This window comes from Aquarana catesbeiana, linkage group LG08 (genome assembly GCF_042186555.1).
Source record: "Aquarana catesbeiana isolate 2022-GZ linkage group LG08, ASM4218655v1, whole genome shotgun sequence".
Taxonomy (NCBI): domain Eukaryota; kingdom Metazoa; phylum Chordata; class Amphibia; order Anura; family Ranidae; genus Aquarana; species Aquarana catesbeiana.
The window spans coordinates 290,830,594-290,856,147 of NC_133331.1; the positions used below are offsets into that span (position 1 = coordinate 290,830,594).

At 46.1% G+C, this 25,554-nt stretch overlaps 2 protein-coding genes across 3 annotated transcripts in view; one reads left to right on the forward strand and one right to left on the reverse strand.

The window, feature by feature from the left end:
* Window positions 1–16,017, reverse strand: part of LOC141104765 (uncharacterized) — a 60,039-nt gene extending 44,022 nt beyond the window's left edge. For both annotated transcript variants that reach the window (XM_073594483.1, XM_073594482.1), the window contains exons 1-2: window positions 14,076–16,017; window positions 1,879–1,960 (exon numbers count right to left, since the gene is read on the reverse strand). The gene's annotated coding sequence lies outside the window, so the exon portion shown is untranslated. The remainder of the gene's footprint in view (window positions 1–1,878; window positions 1,961–14,075) is intronic.
* Window positions 16,018–17,867: 1,850 nt separating this feature from the next.
* The window catches only part of LOC141104769 (adenylate cyclase type 3-like), a 64,949-nt gene continuing 57,262 nt past the window's right edge, over window positions 17,868–25,554 (forward strand). The window contains exons 1-2 of the mRNA XM_073594490.1: window positions 17,868–17,966; window positions 23,950–24,080. Of these exons, the coding sequence (XP_073450591.1) occupies window positions 17,940–17,966; window positions 23,950–24,080 (158 nt within the window). The 5' untranslated portion in view covers window positions 17,868–17,939. The remainder of the gene's footprint in view (window positions 17,967–23,949; window positions 24,081–25,554) is intronic.

The window sequence follows — 25,554 nt, forward strand, 5'->3', positions numbered from 1 at the left end:
TCCCAGGATGCCACTGAGCATGTGCGGGAACGAGCGGAGAATGCTGGGAGCACAGCATTCATCGCATCCAGGAAATAAATGCTTGTGGGCTTCAAATGCCCACAATGAAGATGGAAACCGCCTACAGTGAATAATATAAGTTATTCTTTCTGACGAAATCTGACACAGGCGGACATATTACACACAATATGTGAGTATGTAATGCTGAGAAGAAAAGTTTGTGAATGAACTAAAAAAAAAAAAAAAAAAACGATAGATAGGTGGACCCCCCCGCTTTAAAGCGGAGTTCCACCCAAAAGTGCAAATCTCGCTTATATGCTTTCTCCCCCCCTCCGGTGCCACATTTAGCACCTTTCATGGGGGAGGGAGGAACAGGGAACCTGTTTTTGACAGGTCCCCTTCCCCACTTCCGAGGACGGGCCTGATCTCCCGGGAAGTTCAGCCCCCCTCCTCCTTCCCCCACCGCAGGGCAAATTAGAAAGCGCAGTGCACTTCGCACATGTGCAGTAGGGAACCCAAAAGTCTTCACTGCCTGGTTCCCTTACCAGGAATGGTTCCCTTATCAGGAATGCAGCAGCACCTTTGAGTCGATTGACTATCTCGGGCTCCCTGGACGGGTAAGTGTCCTTATATTAAAAGTCATCAGCTACAATATTTGTAGCTGCTGACTTTTATTTTTTTCACCCAGGCTGGACCACCTCTTTAACTTGAAAGCGAAGTACTGCTAATGTGCTTCTCTTCCCCCTCTAACATCTTTGGAAGGTTTTTTGGTGGGTGAGGGGTTTGTAACTTTTTTTGTGTAACTTTTTCTGACAGGTACCCGCTTCCACTTCTGCAATGTTTGCCTAGGCGAGGATTATGGAAGTTTGTACACCCCCCACCCCCCCCACCCCCACCTTTCCCGCCCACAACATCCTGAGACATGTCCCTTGTCCCAGGAGGTTGCTGGACCAACCTGTCAGCACAACGCAGTCTTGCGCATGCACAGTGGGGAGTCAAATGTAAAACAGCAAGTCACAGCCAGCTTTCCACAAGCAAGAAGGCGCGCACTAGACACTGACAAAGCCAATAATCTAAGAAAAGTAAGAAAACCCATACTGGGAGAAAAATGTAAACTTCTAGGAAAGGTACTGAAGCCATGGGATCAGAATTTTCAGAAAGCAGCGCAGGGCTGGACTGGGACAAAAATTTGGCCCTGGACTTCACCCAGACTGGCCCACTTTGACAGGTCTCTCCCATGCCGGCTTGCCACCCGAGCCCCCCCCCCCCCACTAGCCATTAGCCGTTCTACATTATTTCTCTTATAGGCAGTACCAGTGGGGAAGCTAGACATTATTTCACCTGGGGCAAAGAATCAGTTTGGCGCCCCCCCCCCCAATGGGACAAGATTAGGCAGGAAAGTGAGGCCGCCCTCCTTCCAGATCGTATGATGAGCTTCTCAGTGTTGACTCCTGAGCATCATGTCTGTATTCAGGCGCACTGCATAACTAGCCAGGGAGAGGAGGTGAGCACTGCGGGGACCGGAGGGAGGCAGCGGTCCACTGTCACTGAAATCGGCCCACTGAGCCATCGGCCCACCGGGAAACTCCCTGTAGTCCCAATGGCCAGTACATGCCTGAAGCAGCGTCATCATGCTACCCCCCCCCCCCCCCCCCCAACATATTATTTAGTACAGATTTCCTTCAAGAATTTTGGTTGGTACAAAAAAGGCTTTTTAATGACTGCAAGGCTATCTTGGATAGTATAAAAAAAAGATCTACAGTATCTTCAGCTGTGGCTAAGCTCCCCCAGTAGAGGACACTGAACAGAAACTGCTAGATAAATGACATAAATGATCAGATTGACAGATATGGTTGACTATCCCTTAAATATACCAACCTTCATTGTAACACTGCGGGGACCATCGCCATTATTCTGAATAGGGTGTACCCCAAAACATGGCATCACAAAATCTGGATAGCTGTAAAATGAATTTTCAAAAATTAGGGTACTTGTAGCACAAATGATTCACCAATTAACCATAACCTGGATTATGAAGTAATATGGAGGTGTGGTCAATGTGGTCCAATCTTCTTTCATACTGACCATTGTGTATTGACCCACGTTTTGTTAGAGTTAGAAGTCACCATATAAAATAATTTAAGTGTCACTAAAGAAAAAATCTTTGGTAAAAAGGGGGTTATAATCGCTGTCAGTGTTATTTTTGCCACCTGTGTCCTCATTGAGGAGATTTCCTTTCACTTCCTGTCCCATAGCCAAAACAAAATGAGGGAATTCTAGGTTGTCATCGAGGCCATCAGAACTAGTGTCTCCATTGGAAGATTTCCCCTACATTACTGTTTTGGGGGCAACCCAAAATTCGGGTTCTTCTTTTATTCTCACTTTCGGTGATAATGGTGAAAATGACAAAATATAGAGAGTGACTCTCCCTAACAGGGGTGCAGATAGTGATGATCACTTGACAGGTGTTCTAATCAAAAGAAATAGTTGTGACAAAGCCACCACAACCTGTACACTGACCATATTATGAGACACAATATGGCATACAACTAAATACATTTAGAAAATCTCTTCAAATTAAATTGTTCAAAAGAGCATTATCCAATGAAACAATAATTACACAAAAATAAACTTCCAACAATTAAACCTTTAAAAAAAATGACGTTGTTTTCCACATACATTCGGACTTCATAGGTAGTATATAAAAAACTCATATCAACTGCTCAGGCAAAATGCCATTTAACATCCAATGATTCAAAAAGTATAAATGGTCAATATGTATTAATATTCCTTCCTAGACAATTTGACGGCTGTATCAACTCATCCATAAGTTGACCCTTGCGGGGCAGGGGTAGACCCGGGGCCCTCATGTGAAGGCACGTGACCTTTTCTCTGGTTGCCCACTTCTGTCTACATCGTTACTTCTTCTCTTCTCTTCTTTCATTCCCCTGTTTCCTACTTTTCTGTCTCTCCTCTCCCTCCTTTTACCCCTCCCCCCCCTTTTTTTTCTTTACTTCCCTCCCACCCCTCGTATGTTTTGGGACCAAATTGTATGGTTTATATCCCATGTCGCACTTTTGTACTCCTACCCCGTTGGTATTCCTGCTGAGTAGCTCCCTTGTTGTTGTTTGGTACCTATCTGCTAATGTAATGCTCATATCTGGGTATGTTCAGGCCTACTACATCTGGTCCCAGCAATGTATATGTTATGCTATGTGTGGGGGTCGGAATATCCGTGCATTTACATTTTGTAGCGCACATGCTTGTTTTCTTACTTATTTTTTGTTTTATTTTTATATGTTTTGCTACCTTCTACAGTACATTTGTACCTTTTTTGTATTTTTGCAATCTTGTTTTGTATACAAAAACTTCAATAAACTAAGATTAAACACATAAATTGACCCTCAAAGGGGGATCCGTGTAACCTCATCAATTCTAATGTTTATGGACCAGGGTATCCCAGGTTCTACAAAGATAGACACTGAACATATCAGATATATATTAAATCGGAGTTCTGCTTAAAAAAAAAAAATTAAAAGTCAGCAGCTACAAATACTGCAGCTGCTGACTTTTAATAATCGGACACTTACCTGTCCCAGGGTCCAGCGATACGGGGGATAGATGCCCCACTCGTCTCCCTCTCCTCTCTGTGGCGCCGGCATTGTCACGGTGGGCGCCTGGCTGTGGCATCATAGCCGGGCACCCACTGTTCCTGCACGGGCCGCGCGCAGTGACTGGCCAGGCAATCATCTGGGACCTGTGATGTGTCCCAGATGATTACCGAGAGGGCGGGGGGGAGAGGTGATCTCCCTTCCGAAGTGCGCCGGGAGGAAGTGGGAGCTGGGACCCTCTAAAAAGAGGGTTTCCGCCCCTCCCCCCCCCCCCCAAAAAAAATATGACATGCCAAATGTGGTATGTCAGGGGGTCACCGCCCTTAAAGTGGAAGTTCCATTTTTGGGTGGAACTCCGCTTTAAGACGTCGGTTTTTCAGTAGGTCATAGTCCAGCAATAGTAGTAGCAAAGCAGGTAAAGAGTTGGAGCAAAGCTTACAAACAACAGCACATGCATGAACTTTGAAGTTGGAAAGAATAGCTCAGCAGTAGTTTATTGCTCAAAGTCCATAAGCGGTAGCGTGGTATAGGACATAAACAAATAGCTAAGTATAGAAGCATGTGCATAAGCTCAAAGGTATAGTTATGCAAGCAGGCACGACAGGCATTCCTTCATTAGTTGAGATATCGACTCAAGTATTGTCCCAGTTTACTTCATCACCTTAGATATTGTCACTGAGCAATACAAACTAGACAAGTGTGGTTTGTTTCATTCCGAATTAATATTATGACAAATTTTTCATTATTCAGAGATTCGGATATATCTGAATACCCGAATTACAGCAAAAACGAAGTTTATCGAATAACGAAACGAATATCTTCCAAATTTCCGAAATTCTAATTGAAATTCGAATAGAATTTTACATCGAATTCCAATCGAATTCGAACTGTAAACATATTTCTGAAATCAAAGACTGTGTGTGGTATTAGAGTACTATTTCAAAATAATCCTGTTTTTGTTAAGCCAAAGATGATTTAGGCCGGGTTTACACTGGTGCTACAAACGCTCAGACATTGGGAGCTCATGTCGCATGATGTGTGAAAATCAATGTTTCTCCATGGGAGCCGTCCTAACTGGTCCGACACAAGTTGGTCCGACTTTGAAAATGCTCCCTGTACTACTTTGGTCAGACTTTGATCCTACTTCAGCCCCATTGACTATCACTGAAGTCGGATCAAAGTCGGATCGCCGTCTTGCATGATCCGACTTTGGCATGCGACTCGTGCTCTGATGATCTTGAGGGGGAACTCCACGCCAAATTTTAAATAAAAAAACAGCATGGGTTCCCTCTCCAAGAGCAAACCAGGCCCTTCGGTCTGATATGGATTTCAAGGGGAACCCCCTACGCCAAAAAAAACGGCGTGGGGGTCCCCCCAAAATCCATACCAGATCCTTATCCGAGCACGCAGCCCGGCCGGTCAGGAAAGGGGGTGGGGACGAGCGAGCACCCCCTCCTCCCGAACCGTACCAGGCCGCATGCCCTCAACATGGGGGGGTGGGTGCTTTGGGGCAGGGGGGCACACTGCGGCCCCCCCACCCCAAAGCATCTTGTCCCCATGTTGATGAGGACAAGGGCCTCTTCCCGACAACCCTGGCCATTGGTTGTCGGGGTCTGCAGGCGAGGGGCTTATCGGAATCCGGGAGCCCCCTTAAATAAGGAGGCCCCCAGATCCCGGCCCCCCACCCTATGTGAATGAGTATGGGGTACATCGTACCCCTACCCATTCACCTGGGGGAAAAAAAGTGTCAATAAAAAAAACACACTAGACCGGTTTTTAAAGTAATTTATTAGGCAGCTCCGGGGGTCTCTTCCGACTTGGGGGGTCTCTTCCGACTTGGGGGATCTCTTCCGACTTCTCCGCTCTCTCCGGCCTCTTCTCCTGGTCTCTGGTTCTTTTCCCGCTCTCCGTTGTCTTCTGCCGGGCTCCTCCACTATCTTCTGCTCTTTTGCCCGCTCTTTTGCTAGTGTTGGCCCGGTCTTCTACGTAGTCTTCTTCCCTCTGGTCTTCTTCCGATGTTGACGCGCCGCTCTCTCCCGCTGTAATGCCGCGTGCGCGTTGCGCAACGACTTATATAGGCATGAGGCGTGGTCACTGGGTGATGTCATCCTGTGACCCCGCCCGTTATGATGTCACCGCCCCATCATGCCCCGGGCGGTATACAGTATACAGTAAATATCTCCTAAACGGTGCACGTTGAGGAGATATTTACAGTACCTATAGGTAAGCCTTATTATTGGATTACCTATAGGTACAATAAATATATTAAGGTAAACAACCACTTTAAGAGAATTTTTTCATCTACATATAGATAAGGTGTGAGATACTTGTTCGGTCAAATGCTAGTTTTACCATACTCATCCTATAAGTGGGCTCTTAACAAGAGTCTTCCTGTAGAGAACAGAGTGATAGTGAGAGTGTGACAGGAGACAAAACATTGTGTCAATATGTACATACCATTAACTTTATCAAAATCTCCCTCTGAGCCCTTGATGCCCTGGGAAAGGCAGTATGCCAGTCTTGACTTTGCTCTAAACTGGACCTCAGGATTAGGTTCTGCAACTTATATTGCAATACATCTCAGTGACCTAATGAGCCGTTTATACACTGCATTATTGGCTGGGGAGGCTGATTTGTGACTTGGAGCAAAGTCAAGATCTGCATGGGTGGAACTTCCCCATGTGCAGAGCCACCTATGTAGTGCAGAGGAAGAATAATGAAAAGTAATGCTTTATTATACCTTTATTATACCTTTTACCCACTTATACCAGTTTCATTATTATGTTTAATAAGACAACACAGAGATCAGTAAAGAAATAAAAATAATCTACGACACCCAGATTTCACCTTTAACTAATTTAGGAAATGGCGAAGGTATTGAATTTATTCTTCTCCTCAGTCTTCACGAGGGAATCGGGGGGCTTCAGTAATCAAAACTGCAATGTTTATCCTCAAGGCATGTCACAGGAAGCACCCTCATGGCTAACAGAGGATAGAATTAGAAATAGTCTTGAAAAACTTAACATTAATAACTCACTGGGACCAGATGGCTTGCACCCGAGGGTCCTTAAGGATCTCAGTCAAGTAATTGCCAGACCATTGTTCATAATTTTTACTGACAGTCTACTGACTGGAATGGTACCAACTGATTGGAGAAAAGCCAATGTAGCACCAATATTTAAAAAAGGACCAAAATACATCCCTGGGAATTACAGACCAGTTAGCCTAACATCAATAGTATGCAAGCTCTTGAAGGGGATGAAAAGGGATTATATACAAGATTTTAGTAATGAAAACAGTATCATTAGCAGTAATCAGCATGGATTCATGAAGAATCGTTCTTGCCAAACCAATCTATTAACCTTCTATGAGGAGGTGAGCTGCCATCTAAATAAAGGGAGGCCCGTAGACATGGTGTATCTGGATTTTGCAAAAGCATTTGATACAGTTCCCCATAAATGTTTAATCTACAAAATAAGATCTGTTGGCATGGACCATAGGGTGAGTACATGGATTGAAAACTGGCTACAAGGGCGAGTTCAGAGGGTGGTGATAAACGGGGAGTACTTGGAATGGTCAGGGATGGAAAGTGGGGCCCCCCCCAGGGTTCTGTGCTGGGACCAATCCTGTTTAATTTATTCATAAACGACCTGGAGGATGGGGTAAACAGCTCAATCTCTGTATTTGCAGACGATACTAAGCTAAGCAGGGCAATAGCTTCTCCGCAGGATGTGGAAACTTTGCAAGAAGATCTGAACAAATTAATGGGGTGGGCAACTACATGGAAAATGAGGTTTAATGTAGAAAAATATAAAATAATGCATTGGGGTGGCAAAAATATGAATGCAATCTATACACTGGAGGGAGAACCTCTGGGGGAATCTAGGATGTAAAAGGACCTGGGGGTCCTAGTAGATGATAGGCTCAGCAATGGCATGCAATGCCAAGCTGCTGCAAGCAAAGCAAACAGAATATTGGCATTAAAAAGAGGATTAACTTCAGAGATAAAACGATAATTCTCCCGCTCTACAAGACTCTGGTCCGGCCGCACCTGGAGTATGCTGTCCAGTTCTGGGCACCAGTCCTCAGGAAGGATGTACTGGAACTGGAGAGAGTCCAGAGAAGGGCAACAAAACTAATAAAGGGACTGGGGGACGTTAGTTATGAGGAAAACAAGCACTGAACTTATTCTCTCTGGAGAAGAGACACTTGAGAGGGGATATGATTTCAATGTACAAATACTATACTGGTGACCCCACAATAGGGATAAAGCTTTTCTGCTAAAGGGAATTTAATAAGACACGCGGCCCTTCACTAAAATTAGAAGAAAAGCGGTGTAACCTTAAACTGCGTAGAGGGTTCTTTACTGTAAGAGCGGTTAGAATGTGGAATTCTTTTCCATAGGCGGTGGTCTCAGCGGGGGGCATCGATAATTTAAAAAAAACGATTACATAGGCACCTGAACAACCGCAACACAGGGATATACAATGTAATACTGACTTATAATCACACACATAGGTTGGACTTGATGGACTTGGGTCTTTTTTCAACCTCACCTACTATGTAACTATGAAATCTGCACACTGCCAGGTATTGCTGTCCTTGGAACAAAAGCACCGGTGTTCTGCCGAGAAAGTTCCCCTCGGCAGATAAAGACCCCCCTCTACTGCGCAGGCGCATCGCTTGCGCAGTAGGAACAACAAGGGAGCTGCCGAAAAGAGCCGAAACTGAACACCTGAGTCAGCTGTACACGGCGCCTGCGTGCCAAGACTATTTTAATAAAAAAAGTATTTGCAACAGGCCCCTCGTGGGCTCGCTACGCTCGCCACGCTTCGGGCACGGCCTCGCTCGCCACGCTTCGGGCACGGCCTCGCTGTGCTCGGCATATTATTATTCTACCTCTATGTCCACTTGGATGGTGGGGCTTTAATGTGGACATAGGGTAGAATGTAGTGTGCAGGTGCCGTGTACGATCAGCTGTTCATCTTCGTCTATTTTCGGCGGCCCTGTAGTCGTTCGTACTGCGCAAGCGCAGTGCATGCGCAGTACAGGGGGGGGTCCTTATCCGCCAGGGGAACTTACTCGGCAAGACACCGGCAATACTCAGCTGCACTCTCTCCATTTAAACTCCATCTCCATCTCCACTTAAAGTGGTGTTCCGGCCGAAATTATACTTTTTAAATAAAAATACCCCTATAATATACAAGCTTAATGTATTCTAGTAAAGTTAGTCTGTAAACTAAGGTCTGTTTTGTTAGTTTATAGCAGTAGTTTGTTATTTTATAAACTTACAGCAGGCCGTGGCCATCTTAAGTGTGGGCATCTGAAGCCAGACTGTATTTCTTCCTGCATCTCATCCTTGCAGATCTCGCACATGCTCAGTGCAGCACAAGCAGTGTAATAGGTTTCAGGTCAGGTTTCCATAGCAACGGCAGTTTCGGAGGAAGTTGCCGCCCCACATGCTCAGTGCAGCACAAGCAGTGTAATAGGTTTCAGGTCAGGTTTCCATAGCAACGGCAGTTTCGGAGGAAGTTGCCGCCCCACACGCTCAGTGCAGCACAAGCAGTGTAATAGGTTTCAGGTCAGGTTTCCATAGCAACGGCAGTTTCGGAGGAAGTTGCCGCCCCACATGCTCAGTGCAGCACAAGCAGTGTAATAGGTTTCAGGTCAGGTTTCCATAGCAACGGCAGTTTCGGAGGAAGTTGCCGCCCCACATGCTCAGTGCAGCACAAGCAGTGTAATAGGTTTCAGGTCAGGTTTCCATAGCAACGGCAGTTTCGGAGGAAGTTGCCGCCCCACATGCTCAGTGCAGCACAAGCAGTGTAATAGGTTTCAGGTCAGGTTTCCATAGCAACGGCAGTTTCGGAGGAAGTTGCCGCCCCTTCCCAGCAGGCATTGCAAACAGGAAATGATGCGATGGGCCGCGGCCAGGGAGGAGGAAGTGAAAAATGAACACAGCAGATATACAGTAGGTGCTGAGAAAAAAAATTTAAAAATATCCAATTTGTTTACAGTGCACAGTTTAGTGAGTGATGCTGAAGAGTTGTAAAAGTGGGTGGAACTCCACTTTAAGCCCCGGACCATTTGGCTGGCAAAAGACCAGAGACCAGAGCGTTTTTTGCGATTCGGCACTGCGTCGCTTTAACTGACAATTGTGCGGTCGTGCGACGTGGCTCCCAAAAAAAAAAAATTGACGTCCTTTTTTTCCCCCACAAATAGAGCTTTCTTTTGGTGGTATTTGATCACCTCTGCGGTTTTTATTTTTTGCGCTATAAACAAAACAATAGCGACAATTTTGAAAAAAAATTCATTATTTTTTACTTTTTTGCTATAATAAATATCCCCAAAAAATATATAAAAAAACATTTTTTTTCCTCAGTTTAGGCCGATACGTATTGTTCTACATATTTTTGGTAAAAAAAAAAAAAAAAATCACAATAAGCGTTTATTGATTGGTTTGTGCAAAAGTTATAGCATCCACAAAATAGGGGATAGTTCTATGGCATTTTTATTAATATTTTTTTTTTTTACTAGTAATGGCGGCGATCAGCGATTTTTATCATAACTGCGACCTTATGGCGGACAGAGGGGACCATTCACATTTATACAGCGATCAGTGCGATTAAAAATGGATTGATTACTGTCTAAATGTGACTGGCAGGGAAGGGGTTAACCATTAGGGGCCGGTGAAGGGGTTAAGTGTGTCCTAGGGAGTGATTCTAACTGTGGGGGGGGGAGGGGCTATGTGTGACACGACACTGATCACCGCTCCCGATTACAGGGTGCTGTGATCAGTGTCCTGCCACTATGCAGAACGGGGAAATGCTTGTTTACATCAGCATTTCCCCGTTCTTCCTCTTCGTGAGATGATAGCGGGTATCCCCGCGGACATCGAGTCCGCAGGACCTGCAATCACACTCACGAAGGTAGCGCCCGGTGTTCTGCCGAGGATAAGGACCCCCCCCCCCCCCCCCCCGCCTGCGCAGTAGGAGCCGGCGGAAATAGCCGAATAGTTTGAAATCAGCTGTACACGGCGCCTGTAAGAGGGCTCCTCGCGGGCTCGCCACGCTTCGGGCGTGGCCTCGCTTCGCTCGGCACTTTTTTATTCTCCCTCTAGGTCCACTTGGATGGTGGGGCTCCAACCTGGACCCAGGCGCCGTGTACAACTGATTGAAGATTTTTCAGCTTCAGCTATCTTCGGCGGCTCCCGTAAGCGCTGCGCCTGCACAGTACGGGAGGGGGGGTCCTTATCCGCCGGGGGGGAACTTTCTTGGCAAGACACCGGCGCGCGCGCGCCCGCAAACTGCTTCCTAAAGGGCAACGTCCAGGTACAATAATCTGCCTGTACGTGCCCTTCTGCCAACGTAACAACATTCTAATAATTGTCAAATAAGAATTTGCCAATCAGTTACTATGCCCTGTAGTCACAAAGTTATATCACGCTCACTGACAAGAACCTGTCTCCACTAATGGGGACATCTTGGTGGAGTCACCTGCCTAAGTTCCTAGGCATTTTTCGTCATCAGAAAAATGGCCGCCGCTCTGATCTCCGTTTGCTTTATTAGAGACAAGATTCTAAACCGTGGTAGCTCGGAGCTGTCAGCGGACTGGTGACTACTTTCCCTTTCGGATAGTTTATATAGTTATAAAATTGGCAGAAACTCATCAGCGGTCACATGACAATGACAGTCAATAAAACCCGCAGCCATTCCTCTCCACGTCTCTCTCAGACACAGGGGCCGGCCTTGGCAGCGGTAACGCCCATGGGAGGCGTGGTTGGTCGGCAGGCGGGATTTCTATTGCGCCTAGCTAAATCGAGAGGGGCGGAGACATTTTGAGCACGTGTTTACAGCCTGCCTAATGATTTGCGGTGGTAGATGGTCTTGCGTGTGTCTCTGCTGAGCACACACGGGACGATCTGATTGGTTGTATGGAGGTTGAAGTCTCATGCACACTGTCAGGGTTGATGCTCCTAATTTAGAGGAACTATCCATCTTTTGGAACCAGAGCCCTCTGTACCACTTTCCTTCTCAGTCATCATTCTTTTGATTCTGACCTTTCCCATAAAAAAAAGTTATAATAATAAGCAAAAAGTACTATTTAGGTACTAAAAGTGTTTTTGAAACCTAAAATCTTGTATAAAAAAAAAATTAAAAAAGGCCCCATTGACACCTGTGCATCGCATTGCTGCACGGTTTTTATTTTTTTTTGCACAACACAAAAAGTTCCCGCACCTTTATTGGGTGCAGAGATTGGCACTTTTTTTTTTTTTTTTTTTTTTTACAGGGTGTTTCAGCTCTTTTGTTTTGCAACAAAACACGTATTTGCTGGCTGCTTTTGTACTTACCACCGTGGGTGATGAGCTATCAGTGCCCACAAAGCTGGTGCAGGTTTAAAATCCCCCCCTCTTCTTACTGCAGTGCTTCTAGGACAGGTCAGAGTGATTCTGATTGGTCAGCGCCAGCAAAGAGCAACGCTCTACTCCATCCTGGAAGTACTGCAAAAAGAAGTGGGAGAAGAGCATGAATATCAATTCATCACTTCCCGGGATCGCCACGCCATGCGTGGGCACTGACAGCTCTGCATCCACAGAGGCAAGTAGAATGGGGACGGGGGGCGGGGGGCATAGGAACAAAGGAATAACCCCCTCAATCGGGACTTTGACAGACCACCCACTCAGAAATAGATAAAATATCATCTTTAACCGCTTGATATCCGCGCTATAGCCGAATGACGGCTACAGCGTGGACCTTAATTCCCGGGAGGCCGTCATATGACGGCCTCCCCTGTGCACGCGCCCTGCAGGGCGAGCACCGAGCGCGATGTGATCACCGAGTCACTGAGACTCGGCTGATCACCGATCCAAGTAAGGGGCCGGTCCCGGCCCCTTACCATGTGATCAACTGTCAGCCAATGACAGCTGATCACATGATCAAAACAAAAGCTCTGTGATCGTTTTTTTTTTTCCTCCTCGCGCTGACAGTGCGAGGAGAAAAAAAAAGCCGATCACCGGCTCGTTAGCAAGAGACATCGGTCCCGAAGAGGAGGAGGCAATAATGCCTCGATTGTGCCACAAGTACCCCCTGCCAGTGCCACCTGACACATTGCCACCTGACAGTGCCCACCCATGCCATGTATCAATGCCCATGAGTGCCAACTATCAATGCCTACAAGTGCCACCTATCAATGCCCACCAGTGGTGCCAATCAGTGACACCTAGCAGCAGTGCCGGGACAAGGTCACCCAGTGCGAACATACCAAATTGCGCCCCCCCCCCCCCCCCCCCCATTTACAGTGCAAGGGTTCAGTAGCAAGTGATGCAGAGCTCAGGAATGGAAAAAAAAAACATATTAAGGATTGTGGAAATAGGGTTCAGAAGACTGGTATAAAACCCAATATGTTATATATTGCAGTTTAACAATCATTAGATGTGGTGGCTGCATTAGTTTTATTTTAGGCTTTTCCCCTCTGTTTTCACCTGGCGATCTGGCCAGTGGCATATGTCCTGTATTAGAGTGCCCCCAATCTGGATAAAGGAGCACAGAAGGCACAGCTGATAGCAGCATAGTCAGTCTGGGAAGGAGGGTAGAGGCTCTAACACACAGGGGGGCTCTGACACACAGGGGGCTCTGACACACAGGGGGGCTCTGACACACAGGGGGGCTCTGACACACAGGGGGGCTCTGACACACAGGGGGCTCTGACACACAGGGGGGCTCTGACACACAGGGGGCTCTGACACACAGGGGGCTCCGACACACAGGGGGGCTCTGACACACAGGGGGGCTCTGACACACAGGGGGGCTCTGACACACAGGGGGGCTCTGACACACAGGGGGCTCTGACACACAGGGGGGCTCTGACACACAGGGGGCTCTGACACACAGGGGGCTCCGACACACAGGGGGGCTCTGACACACAGGGGGGCTCCGACACACAGGGGGGCTCTGACACACAGGGGGCTCTAACACACAGGGGGGCTCTGACACACAGGGGGCTCTGACACACAGGGGGCTCTGACACACAGGGGGGCTCTGACACACACGGGGGGCTCTGACACACAGGGGGCTCTAACACCTCAGCTCTTTTCTGGGAATGTGGGGCTGACAGAGCAGGGGAGGGCTCAATAGACTGACAGGAGAGCTAATAGGGACAGGTATTTCTTTTTTCATTGCACCCAGCTTATATCAGGCAAATAATATAGTAAGTACACTGCTGTTAGTGAGACATATCCTGTGTTTAGGATGGGAGACAGCTGGGGGGAGTTAGTTAAGCACTGGATCCCCTCCCTATACACAAGTACTAGATGGATCAGCAGAGAACATTAACAAATGAAAAGTCCCAGTATATTCCCAACATATATAAGAATTGTTCTTCACTTTTTGTAAAGCTGCTCTGCAAAGTACAGGGCGAGTTTACAGCACAGCCAGGTAGAGTTTGGAAGGCAGAGCAGTGGGGACTCACATGGAAGAAAACTAACATCCATCCTGTGAGATCTTCATGTTGGGAGAGCTGTATGATGTATGCAGGGGGCGGAAAGCAATGATCGGAACTGCACTGTTGTATCATCTTGCTCCGCCCACCTGTAGAGGAGCTCTCAGTGTCACAGCCCGATCCAGCCAGCCAGACTGATGAGAAATCAAGGCCAGTAGAATGAATTCTTCTCCCTCTGTGCCAGAATGTGGTTGCCGCTGTAGAGAGGAGGCAAGCAATATGTATGGGTGCATCCTCAGCCCACTTTTTGGGCAGACTGTACAATTGAGTGGAGCCATAACCTAAATATTCTCTGCATGCTCATGCTGCTGTCGGCGACCTAGAGCCCCCTCCCACACTCCTCCCACACCCTGCCCAGGGCAGCCGATCCTCCCGCCCACCCCTTGTACCGGCCCTGCTGCCTATAGATGGCAGTGCTGAGCCGATGACGTCACTGAGAATCCAGCTTCAAGATAAAGAGAGCACTGCTATAACCTCGCCGGACGCAGTGGCGTGTGTCTGTAATCCTAGCCAGGCGGAGCCGAGCCGAGCCAGGGAGGTTCCAAAGCTGTCTTGCACGTCCACGAGTTCTAGTCTACCCTGGGGGCTCTGTGGATAGGGTTGTGCAACACACACATTTTTTTAATTATTCATTTTATTTATGGTATTTATGATTTTCATTTATTATTTTTATACCCCTTTATATTTATTCATTATTCATTTCATCAAGCACCCATTTTTATACACCATTATTTATTTTTAGATTTACCCATTATTATATTTTTTTTTTCTTTTTCTACACCATTTTTTATTTTTCATATGCATTTATTATTTTTATACACCCTGATTCCTAGTTATTTTTATATTTATTAATTATTATCCTCATTATTTTTCTTTATTTTTATACACCCTTATTTAGAGTTATTTTTATATTTATTAACTATTATATTTATCATTATTATTTATTTTATACACCCTTTTTTTTTATCTTTATTCTTTAAATTTATTCATAAATGTATCCTTTTTTATTTTTTTATATACATTTTTATTCATTATCTTTATTTTTTTATGTATATTTATACTCTCTTATTTTTTTATTTTATATTACTTTTATTTGTTTATATTTTTAACCTATTTTTTTCCATTCACAATCTTTTATTTATATTTATTTATTATTAATGTCATCGCACACCCATTTTTATTTTTATACACCGTTATTTATTTTTAGATTTACTCATTATTAAGAAAGCGGGGCCCCATTCACAGGGGCCCTGGGGCCCAGGAACCATTCCTAACAAGGAAGAGACCTGGTGTAGTATAAAAGGGGTTTTTAACCGATTCAGCCCTCGGAAGATTTTACCCCCTTCCTGACCAGAGCACTTTTTACGATTCGGCACTGCGTCTCTTTAACTGACAATTGCGCGGTCGTGCGACGTTGTACCCAAACAAAATTGACGTCCTTTTTTTCCCCCCACAAATAGAGCTTTCTTTTGGTGGTATTTGATCACCTCTGTGGTTTTTATTTTTTGCGCTATAAACATAAAAATAGAGCGATAATTTTGAGAAAAAAAAAGCAATATTTTTTTACTTTTTGCTATAATAAATATCCCCAAAATATAAAAAAAACCCTTTTTTTTCCTCAGTTTAGACCAATATGAATTCTTCTACGTAATTTTAGTTAAAAAAAATCGCAATAAGCGATTGGTTTGCGCAAAATTTATAGCGTCTACAAAACGGGACAGTTTTATGGCACTTTTATTAATAATTTTTTTTTAATTAGCAATGGCGATCTGCGATTTTTACCGTGACTGCGACATTATGGCGGACAATTTTGACACTATTTTGGGACCATTGTCATTTATACAGCGATCAGTGCTTTAAAAATGCACTGATTACTGTGTAAATGACCCTGGCAGGGAAGGGGTTAACCACTAGGGGGCAGTGAAGGGGTTAAGTGTGTCCTAGGGAGTGATTCTAACTGTTAGGGGGGGATGGGCTTCAACACACAGGACAGTGATCACTGCTCTCGATGACAGGGAGCAGTGATCTCTGTCATGTCACTAGGCAGAACGGGGAAATGCTTTGTTTACAAAAGTATCTCCCCGTTCTACCTCTCCGTGACACGATTGCGGGCATCCGACCGACATCGAGTCCACGGGACCCGCTGTCACGGAGGACGTGGCACTCGCGCGCCCGCAACACCGCTTCTTAAAGGGGACATACCTGTTTGCCCTTTTGCCCCCAGTGCCATTCTGCTGATGTACATCAGCGTGCGCTGGTCAGCAAGCGATTAAAATAGAAATGGTAAGCAAAACATTTGTGTATAGATATAAAAAATAAAAAAATTATAAATATCTTTGTTGCCTTTTTTATAAGTGATCACATTCCCTCTGTTCTCAGCTGCATAAGAGCTTGGGGAGGAGAAGCAGCAGCACACTGATCTTCTCAGTGAAAAGCTGTGCAGTGGGGGGGGGGTGTCAGGACAAGTCTGATCATTGGAGGAGAGCAGGCTGAGTTCCCATCATAGCTAGAGAACTGACCACGCTGTGCTCTCCTGCTTAGTGTGGTCAGTTTTTATTAGGAAAGCAGAGGGACTGACAGACACACCAGGGATTTCACATAAAGGAAGCAAAACAAAGAGAACAGGAGACTTTCTCATACAAGTACATGGTACAGCAGGCACATATCAGGAATAGGAAATGTTGGGGTAACAAACACCTTCCATTCTGGGCCAATTCTGACATCTCTCTCATACACGGAACAATTCGTTTTTTTTTTTCTTGGAACCCACAAATATTATATATTTTATAATCAGAGACCTTGGAGATTAAAAATGGTGGGTGTTGCAGTTTTTTATGTCACAAGATATTTGCATAGTGGATTATCAATTATCAAACTTTTTAGGAAAAAAATACACTGAGTTTTAGTACATAGAAATGCAGTCTAATACTCAGTTGTTTGGTAAAAAAAAAAAAAAAGTTCCGCCGAGTAAAGAGACACCTAACACGCCATGCTTTAAAATTGTGTATGCCCGTGGAACAGCGCTAAACTATATTACCTAAAAATTTTCATAGGAGACACTTTAAAAGCCTTGACAGGTTACCAATTCAGAGTTACACAGGAGGTTTAAATTTTTTTTGGATTAACTTTATTGCTATCACAAGGGATGAACAACATCCCTTGTGACCGCATGAGCCTTGACAGGTCCTCTTTATGGTAAGATCTGGGGTCTTTCAGACCCCATATCTCTCCTATGCCCTCCAAAGCATCCGATCTGAGTTTGGTTTGATCGCCTGTAGAATTAAGATGCTGTTGCTCCCAACGTAGAACTCAACATTTTATCTGGCATAATGCAATGTCCGATAAAAGCAGGAATGTGTATTAAGCCAATTTGTCTCCATACACCTTCTTGGACTGGGTGTTTGCTAGGCGCTGACAGTATGGGGGAGATTTACTACAACTGGAAAGTGTAAAATCTGGTGCAGCTCTACATAGAAACCAATCCGCCTCCAGGTTTTATTGTCAAAGCTTCATTGAACGAGCTGAAGTTAGAAGCTGATTGGCTACCATGCACAGCCGCTCCACATTCTGAGTGCTCCAGTTTTAGTAAATCTCCCCCATTGTACATGGCACCTTTTCTGTAACCCGTGTGAATGTAACATTACAGGACTATATATATACAATTATTTTGCCATGTGTCTTTGTATATTTAACTTGCTCTCCAACAATTGTTTTTCTTTGTCGCAGTCCTAATTGGCTGTTTTACTTTTGATTGACAGGCCAGATTCTAAAGCCGTAGTTCTGGTGGAATCCGGGATCAGAATTCACACCACGGAGTTTGAATGGCCCAAGAATATGATGCCATCTGGGTTTGCAATGAAGGTTTGAAGGAAATCAATTACAGTCTCACTCAAAACATTAGTCATGTCATGGTCTTCTGAAGCTAGTCATAGTCATTACATTCTTAGTGCACAAACTCCTTTTGGAATAGTTATGTAGTATATGGTAGGCCCTCAGACTACATGGTAGGCCCTCAGACTACATGGTATTCCCTCCGACTACATGGTATGCCCTCCGACTACATGGTATTCCCTCCGACTACATGGTAGGCCCTCAGACTACATGGTAGGTCCTATGGTAGGCCCTCAGACTTCATGGTAGGCCCTCAGACTACATGGTAGGCCCTCAGACTACATGGTATTCCCTCCGACTACATGGTATTCCCTACGACTACATGGTAGGCCCTCAGACTACATGGTAGGCCCTCAGACTACATGGAATTCCCTCCGACTACATGGAATTCCCTCCGACTACATGGTATTCCCTCCGACTACATGGTATTCCCTCCGACTACATGGTAGGCCCTCAGACTACATGGTAGGCCCTCAGACTACATGGTATTTCCTCAGACTACATGGTAGGCCCTCAGACTACATGGTAGGCCCTCAGACAACATGGTAGGCCCTCAGACAACATGGTAGGCCCTCAGACTACATGGTAGGCCCTCAGACTACATTGATGGCCTTTTTCTGGCACCATCCTTCTATGTTTCTCACGAGCTTCCCAAGTATTATTTGATTGGTATGGTTGTCTGTTGAGCAGTTGGATCTTTTTTGAGATGGCCTTGGGCCAACCTTGTTTAAGAAAAGCCTTTTGGCATTCCAGCTGTGTAGGGTTTAACCACCTCCTGCCTGGTCTATTGTAAAATTACAGCCGCCCCGGAGCCTCTGTCTTCTGGGTGGACGTTATATGACACCCTCCCGGTTGTGTGCCTTGTGTGTCCCCTAGGGGTGTTTCGTCACATATGGCGACCCATCACATTTGGCTGCCCGCTGGAGTGGGCATGCGCGACGCCGCCATATGCGTTCCAACACTTATAAAACTTTTGTCACTTTTAACACTTTTTTAAAAGTGTTTAAAAAAATAAAAAGTGTTTTTGTCACTTTTAACACTTTTAAAACGTAAAGTTTTAAAAGTGTTGGAACGCATATGGGGCGCTGTCGCGCATGCGCACTCCAGCGGGAAGCCAAATGTGATGGGTCGCCATATGTGACAAAACAGGGGCCGTGCAGTGGCACAATCTGTGACCTGCTGTGTCCACCAGACACAGCGGAAGACAGATCGCTATACCGGGCCGGCCCTGGTACCATGTGATGGCTATGACCAATCACAGTGACATTGTTGCCAACCATCAGTATTTATACTGGCAGCCAGTAAAAAACAGGCACTTTTCTACTGCCAGTAAATGCCAGTGACAGGAAGAAGTTGCCAGTAAAAAAAGTCTGACGGTTGGCTTGATACTGCACATGTACAATTCTGGTCTGGAGCCGGCCGAGACTATTGAAGTGCCTGCTACAGTGTGTTCGGGCAGCACCGGCAGGGGCGGGTCTACCACAGGTGTGCCTGAGCATGTCGTGTGATGGTGCAAGGGAGCTGAGCAGAGCGGCCGGAGCCTCGTGTGCAGGTCTGTGGGACAGGAGTGGGGCTGTCAGTGCTGTTTGGACTGAAGGGACCACCTGGTGTGGAGAGAGACTGTGATTCAGGAGGAGACGCGTCGTGTCGGTGAGGTGTCCTCATCATCTGTGCTGCTGCACACTGCTGTCAATGTCATTGTGAGAGTCAGTTTCATGTGTGTGCGTGCCTCCCCATTCTTATTTCTTGCCCCGTGAGCTACTTACTATATCAAAAATAAGATAGAAATATATTTTTTTTAAGTTAATATCTACTTTTGGAAAATTCCAGTAAAAACTTGGCTGTGCCAGTAAATTTTGGATGTTGTGTCAGTAAATTTCAATCTGGTAGGTTGGCAGCACTGCACAGTGATCACATGTCAAATGTACACAATGGCTTATAGTCATAGCCAATCATTGTGTACTGTTGTGATCTCTGTGATTGGTCCCTGTGATCACATGGTACAGACAGGGCTAATCACAGCACACCTGTACCATGTGATAGCCAATCACAGCTATTGCAATAATACATAATGACACATGAATTGATGCCATTCATAAAAAATAAGCGAGTACACCCCTCACATTTTGTAAATATTTTATTATCTTTTCATGTGACAACACTGAAGAAATGACACATTGCTACAATGTAAAGTAGTGAGTGTACAGCTTGTATAACAGTGTAAATTTGCTGTCCCCTCAAAATAACTCAACACACAGCCATTAATGTCTAAACCGCTGGCAACAAAAGTGAGTACACCCCTGAAAATTGTGAAAAAGTGAAAATGTCCAAATTGGTCCCAAAGTGTCAATATTTTGTGTGGCCACCATTATTTTCCAGCACTGCCTTAACCCTCTTGGGCATGGAGGTCACCAGAGCTTCACAGGTTGCCACTGGAGTTCTCTTCCCCTCCTCCCTGACGACATCACAGAGCTGGTGGATGTTGGAGACCTTGCACTCCTCCACCTTCCGTTTGAGGATGCCCCACAGATGCTCAATAGGGTTTAGGTCTGGAGACATGCTTGGCCAGTCCATCACCTTTACCCTCAGCTTCTTTAGCAAGGCAGTGGTCGTCATGGAGGTGTGTTTGGGGTCGTTATGTTGGAATACTGCCCTGCGGCCCAGTCTCTGAAGGGAGGGGATCATGCTCGACTTCAGTATGTGACAGTACATTTTGGCATTCATGGTTCCCTCAATGAACTGTAGCTCCCCAGTGCTGGCAGCACTCATGCAGCCCCAGACCATGACACTCCCACCACCATGCTTGACTGTAGGCAAAAAACACTTGTCTTTGTACTCCTCACCTGGTACCACCACACAGGCTTGACACCATCTGAACCAAGTAAGTTTATTTTGGTCTCATCCCCAAAAATGGGGATATTTATTACAGCAAAAAGTACAAAATATTGTTTTTTTTTCAAAATTGTCGCTCTTTTTTTGTTTATAGCGCAAAAAATGAAAACCGCAGAGGTGATCAAATACCACCAAAAGAAAGCTCTATTTGTGGGGAAAAAAGGACGTCAGTTTTGTTTGGGTGCAACGTCGCACGACCGCGCAATTGTCAATTAAAGTGACGCAGTGCCGAATCGCAAAAAGTGCTTTGGTCTTTGGGCAGCCAAATGGTCCGGGGCTTAAGTGGTTAAAGGCGTCAGTTTAAAAAAATATAAAGTATTCAAAAACGCAGATCTTGATGTTTTGGGGTTTGTGGTCTTATAGACCCTCGATCCCTCCATAAAGAGTACCTGTCACTGCCTATTACTGTCACAAGGGATGTTTACATTCCTTGTGACAGCAATAACAGTGATAAAAAAACAAAAAAAATAAATAAAAAGTGTAAAAAAAATGTTTTTCAATGTACAAAATATTGGCACACAATATTGGCTATTGGCCTGAGAGGTGGCCAAAATATCAGTATTTTATCGGCACTGAAAAAACAATATTGGTCGATCCCTAGAATGAACCCTTACCATTACAGCAGCGGACATGACGTCCTGCTTTTGCGGTATCACAAATTGGAATAACGCTCACCCTAGTAATAGACCAAATCCACTTATCAGCTGTGAAAGTTTCCCAACACCAGCGGCTGTCCGCTCACTGACGATTGAACTCCCGCAGTGACAACATTACCACTTTTCATAACAAGATAACTTGTCTGGCGTCAGTAATACCAATGGCCCAATGCATCCTCGGGCACCTTCATGGCCTCTGAAGACGCATTTAATGGTTGGGGGCAAACGCCAAGTGGTACCCACATTTAGGGCCCTGTGCATTCAGGGACCAAGGTCTGGAACGCAGGTCTGTGGTAACCAATTGGTACATCAGCTCCGTGCAGCCTGCCTTAGGCTTTGTTCATACTAATGCACACTGTGTGAGTTCGGGGACATGCACCTGCATCCACATGGATGTCAGATTGGCAGCAACCGCTGAAATTACATCAACGGGACTGCCTGCATGGGCAAACTCAGACCTCGCATGGGCGTATGCTTTAGTACGCCCCGTGGGAATGAGGCCATGTACTTATGACAGGCTGCCTGCAGGGGGGGGGGGGGGGGGGCTGGATGCTGCACCTGCTTCTCCTGGGCATGCCAAGGGCTCATTGAGATGGGCGTTGACATCCATCCTGTGTGCTGAACCACTGTTTTCTGTATCCGCACAGGCAGCCTATACAAGCGGACACAGCAGCTACACAGACATAGCCGTATGTCAGAATTTGACATGCAGGCAGGAGCAGGTGCATGGGTCTGAACGCATACTGACTGCGCTCAAACCTGAGCACCCGCGTCAAATTTTGACATGCGCCTGTGTCCGCGCATCTGCATGCGCTTGTATTGGCTGCCTGCACGCAGCTCCAAGTTGGATGCAGTGGTCAATCAACACTGCACACCGATCAGCTTCAAGTGTAAGGAAGGTAAAGAGCAGCCTCTGCCGCAGTTCTTCTCAATGGCCACACCTCCAACGTGTTTCGCCCAGCCTACCAGGGCTAAGTCATAGAGGTCCAAGGTGGATGCAGGAGCAGAAAACAGCTGCTCAGCATGCAGGAGAGGTGCCAACACCTGTCTGAATGAGTCCTAAAATGCCAGAAGGGATGCGCTGCTCCTAGATGGCCCCAAGTGAAACGGCCTTAAAGTGGGCATTTCATTTCAAGGCTGCATGAAAACATTTCCATCATGTTACAATATATGGCAAAAAAAACCTCACACCAGCCTGCATGAATTATGCTCCATATAGTGTGTGTGCACTGGGGATGTGATGCATTGCTACAAGGTATTGCTCTGTTTACAATTTTTTTTTTTTTTTTTACTTTATTGAAATGTTACAATATGGCATTTTATTCAACGCTATGCACCGCAGCATTGCAGCCCATGCAGAATTTTTATGCAATGCAGCTCAGCACATCATTATTGTGTGAAAAGGGCTCATAGAAAACAGTTGTTTTCTATGTGCTTTTCTGTTGAGCCTGAGTTAGTTGAGACCCAAAGGCTCCTTTCACACTTTGCGATTTGGAATTGCTGTGATTCTGCCCATGATTCCAAATCGCATAGAAATCACAGTACAATGTGCACGTTTGGATGCCCTTATCCTTCAGCCCGGGTTCACACCTATGCGAATTAGAGGTGCGTTTCCGCACCTCTAATTCGCATAGCAGGAGAATGTGACTGGCTCCCTATGGAGCCGGTTCACATATCTCCGGGGCGGCTGCGGTGCGCACTGCACAAAAACGCTGTGCGTCTTTGGCTGCGTTTCAGGGCCGAATTCAGGCATAGAATCGGCCCTGATTCGTCCCTGAAATGGTGAACAGGGACGCACAGCGCTCCTGTGCGGTGCGCAGCGTATTATGGTGTGAACCCGGGCTTAGTGGCAAATCGGCCTTGACTGTCTCACGAGGCAAATCAAGCCTTCAAGGCCCTGGCCCAATTATTGTGAGCATCCCTGCTTTTAACAGTGCACTTTTCACACGATTCTGAGTGTCACATAGGGCAGCCCATTCGCTTGAATAGGCTTCCGTATGTGCGTTTGTCTCGCGAAGAGAAGCTTCTGCCCCTTATTGGGTGACAAGCTTTGTGCGATTTGTAAAGGTGCAGTTTGCCGCGATTGCCACGCGATACTTTTGCATGACAATCACGGCAGAATCTTATCGTTTTTAGGGTGCCATCGAAGGATAATGGCACCCAAATGTACACGCATGTTGTCCTGCAATTATCCGCCATTAGTGTGTTGTGGACCAGAAGGGTGAAGGGTGGGCGGCCTTGTATCAGGACAGCGGTGACTCATTGTGATTTCTCTTGCACTGTTTGTACAGTCTGGTGGCTCCGGAGGGCCGTAGAAGTCCTCATCCATTACGCCACGTGCTAGAATTTCCTAGAACTGAAGAATGTCTCGCTCTAACCATGGCTGTCATGTTTATTTTTTCCAGGAGAGACTCCTCCTCTCCATCCTGCCCAAGCACATTGCTGACGAGATGCTCAACGACATGAAGAAGGACCAGAAGCAGAAGGAGCTACAGCAGTTCAACACTATGTACATGTACCGCCATGAAAACGTCAGGTATACCGCAGCTAGGCCTCACTCAGGCTGTCGGGCCTAGTCCATGTACAGGAGGCGTGAGAGTGTGCAGTAAACCATAGCAGCCAATCAGATCCCACACTCAGGCTGCTGGGCCTAGTCAGTATACAGGGGACATGAGAGTGTGCAGCAACCCATAGCAACCAATCAGATCCCACACTCAGGCTCTCGGGCCTAGTCAGTATACAGAAGATAGCAGAGTGTGCGGTAACCCATAACAACCAGTCAGATCCCACACTCAGGCTGTCGGGCCTAGTCAGTATACAGGAGATATGAGAGTGTGCAGTAAACCATAGCAGCCAATCAGATCCCGCACTCAGGCTGTCGGGCCTAGTCAGTATACAGGAGATATGAGAGTGTGCAGTAACCCATAGCAACCTATCAGATCCCACACTCAGGCTGCTGGGCCTAGTTAGTAAGGATGAGCTCAGGCGTGTTTGCAAACAGCACGTGCCCGCCAGGAAGTTGGCACTGCCACAGCGCTATTCACAAGCAGTGAGACATTGTCCCGATGCGCGGCTGCAGAGATCGAGGAATGTCTCACTGCCTGTGATTAGCGCTGTGCAGTGCTGACTTCTTGGCGGGCTCTTCACGTGCTCTTTGCGAACACGCCTGAGCTCATCCTTACTAGTTAGTATACAGGAGATATGAGAGTGTGCGGTAACCCATAGCAACTAATCAGATCCATTGTTGACGGGCCCAGTCGGTGAAAAGGAGACGAAAGGGGGAAAGTAGCTCAAAGCAACAAATCAGATCTCTCACTGAAGCCATCAGGCCCAGCCAGTATACAGGATACACGAGGGCTTGCAGTAGCCCATAGCAACCAATCAGATCACTCATGCAGGCTGTCAGGCTTAGTTAGTATACAGGATACACGAGGGTGTACAGTCACACAGTAACCAATCAGATCCCTCACTGAAGCCGTCAGGCCTAGTTAGTATACAGGATACACAAGCACGTGCAGTAACCCATAGCAACCAATTAGATCCCTCATACAGGCTATCAGGCTTAGTCATTATACAGGAAACATGAGAGTGTACAGGTAACCATAGCAACCAATCAGGTCTGTCACTGAGGCCGCCAGGCCTAGTCAGTATACAGGAGACATAAGGGCATGCTGTAACCCATAGCAACCAATCAAATCTCTCATGCAGACTGTAAGGCCTAGTCAGTATGCAGAAGACATGCAAGTGTGTAATAACCCATGGCAACCAATCAGATCCCTCACACAGGCTGTGGGGCCTAGTCAGTAAACAGGAGATATGAATGTGCAGTAACACATAGCAACCAATCAGATCCCACATGCAGGCTGTCAAGCCTAATCAGTAAACAGGAAGTTGTGAAAGAGACAGTAACTCATAGCAACCAATCAGATCCCTAACTCAAGCTATCAGGCCTAGTCAGGATACATGAGGGAGTGCAGTAACCCATAGCAACCAATCAGATTCGTAACTGT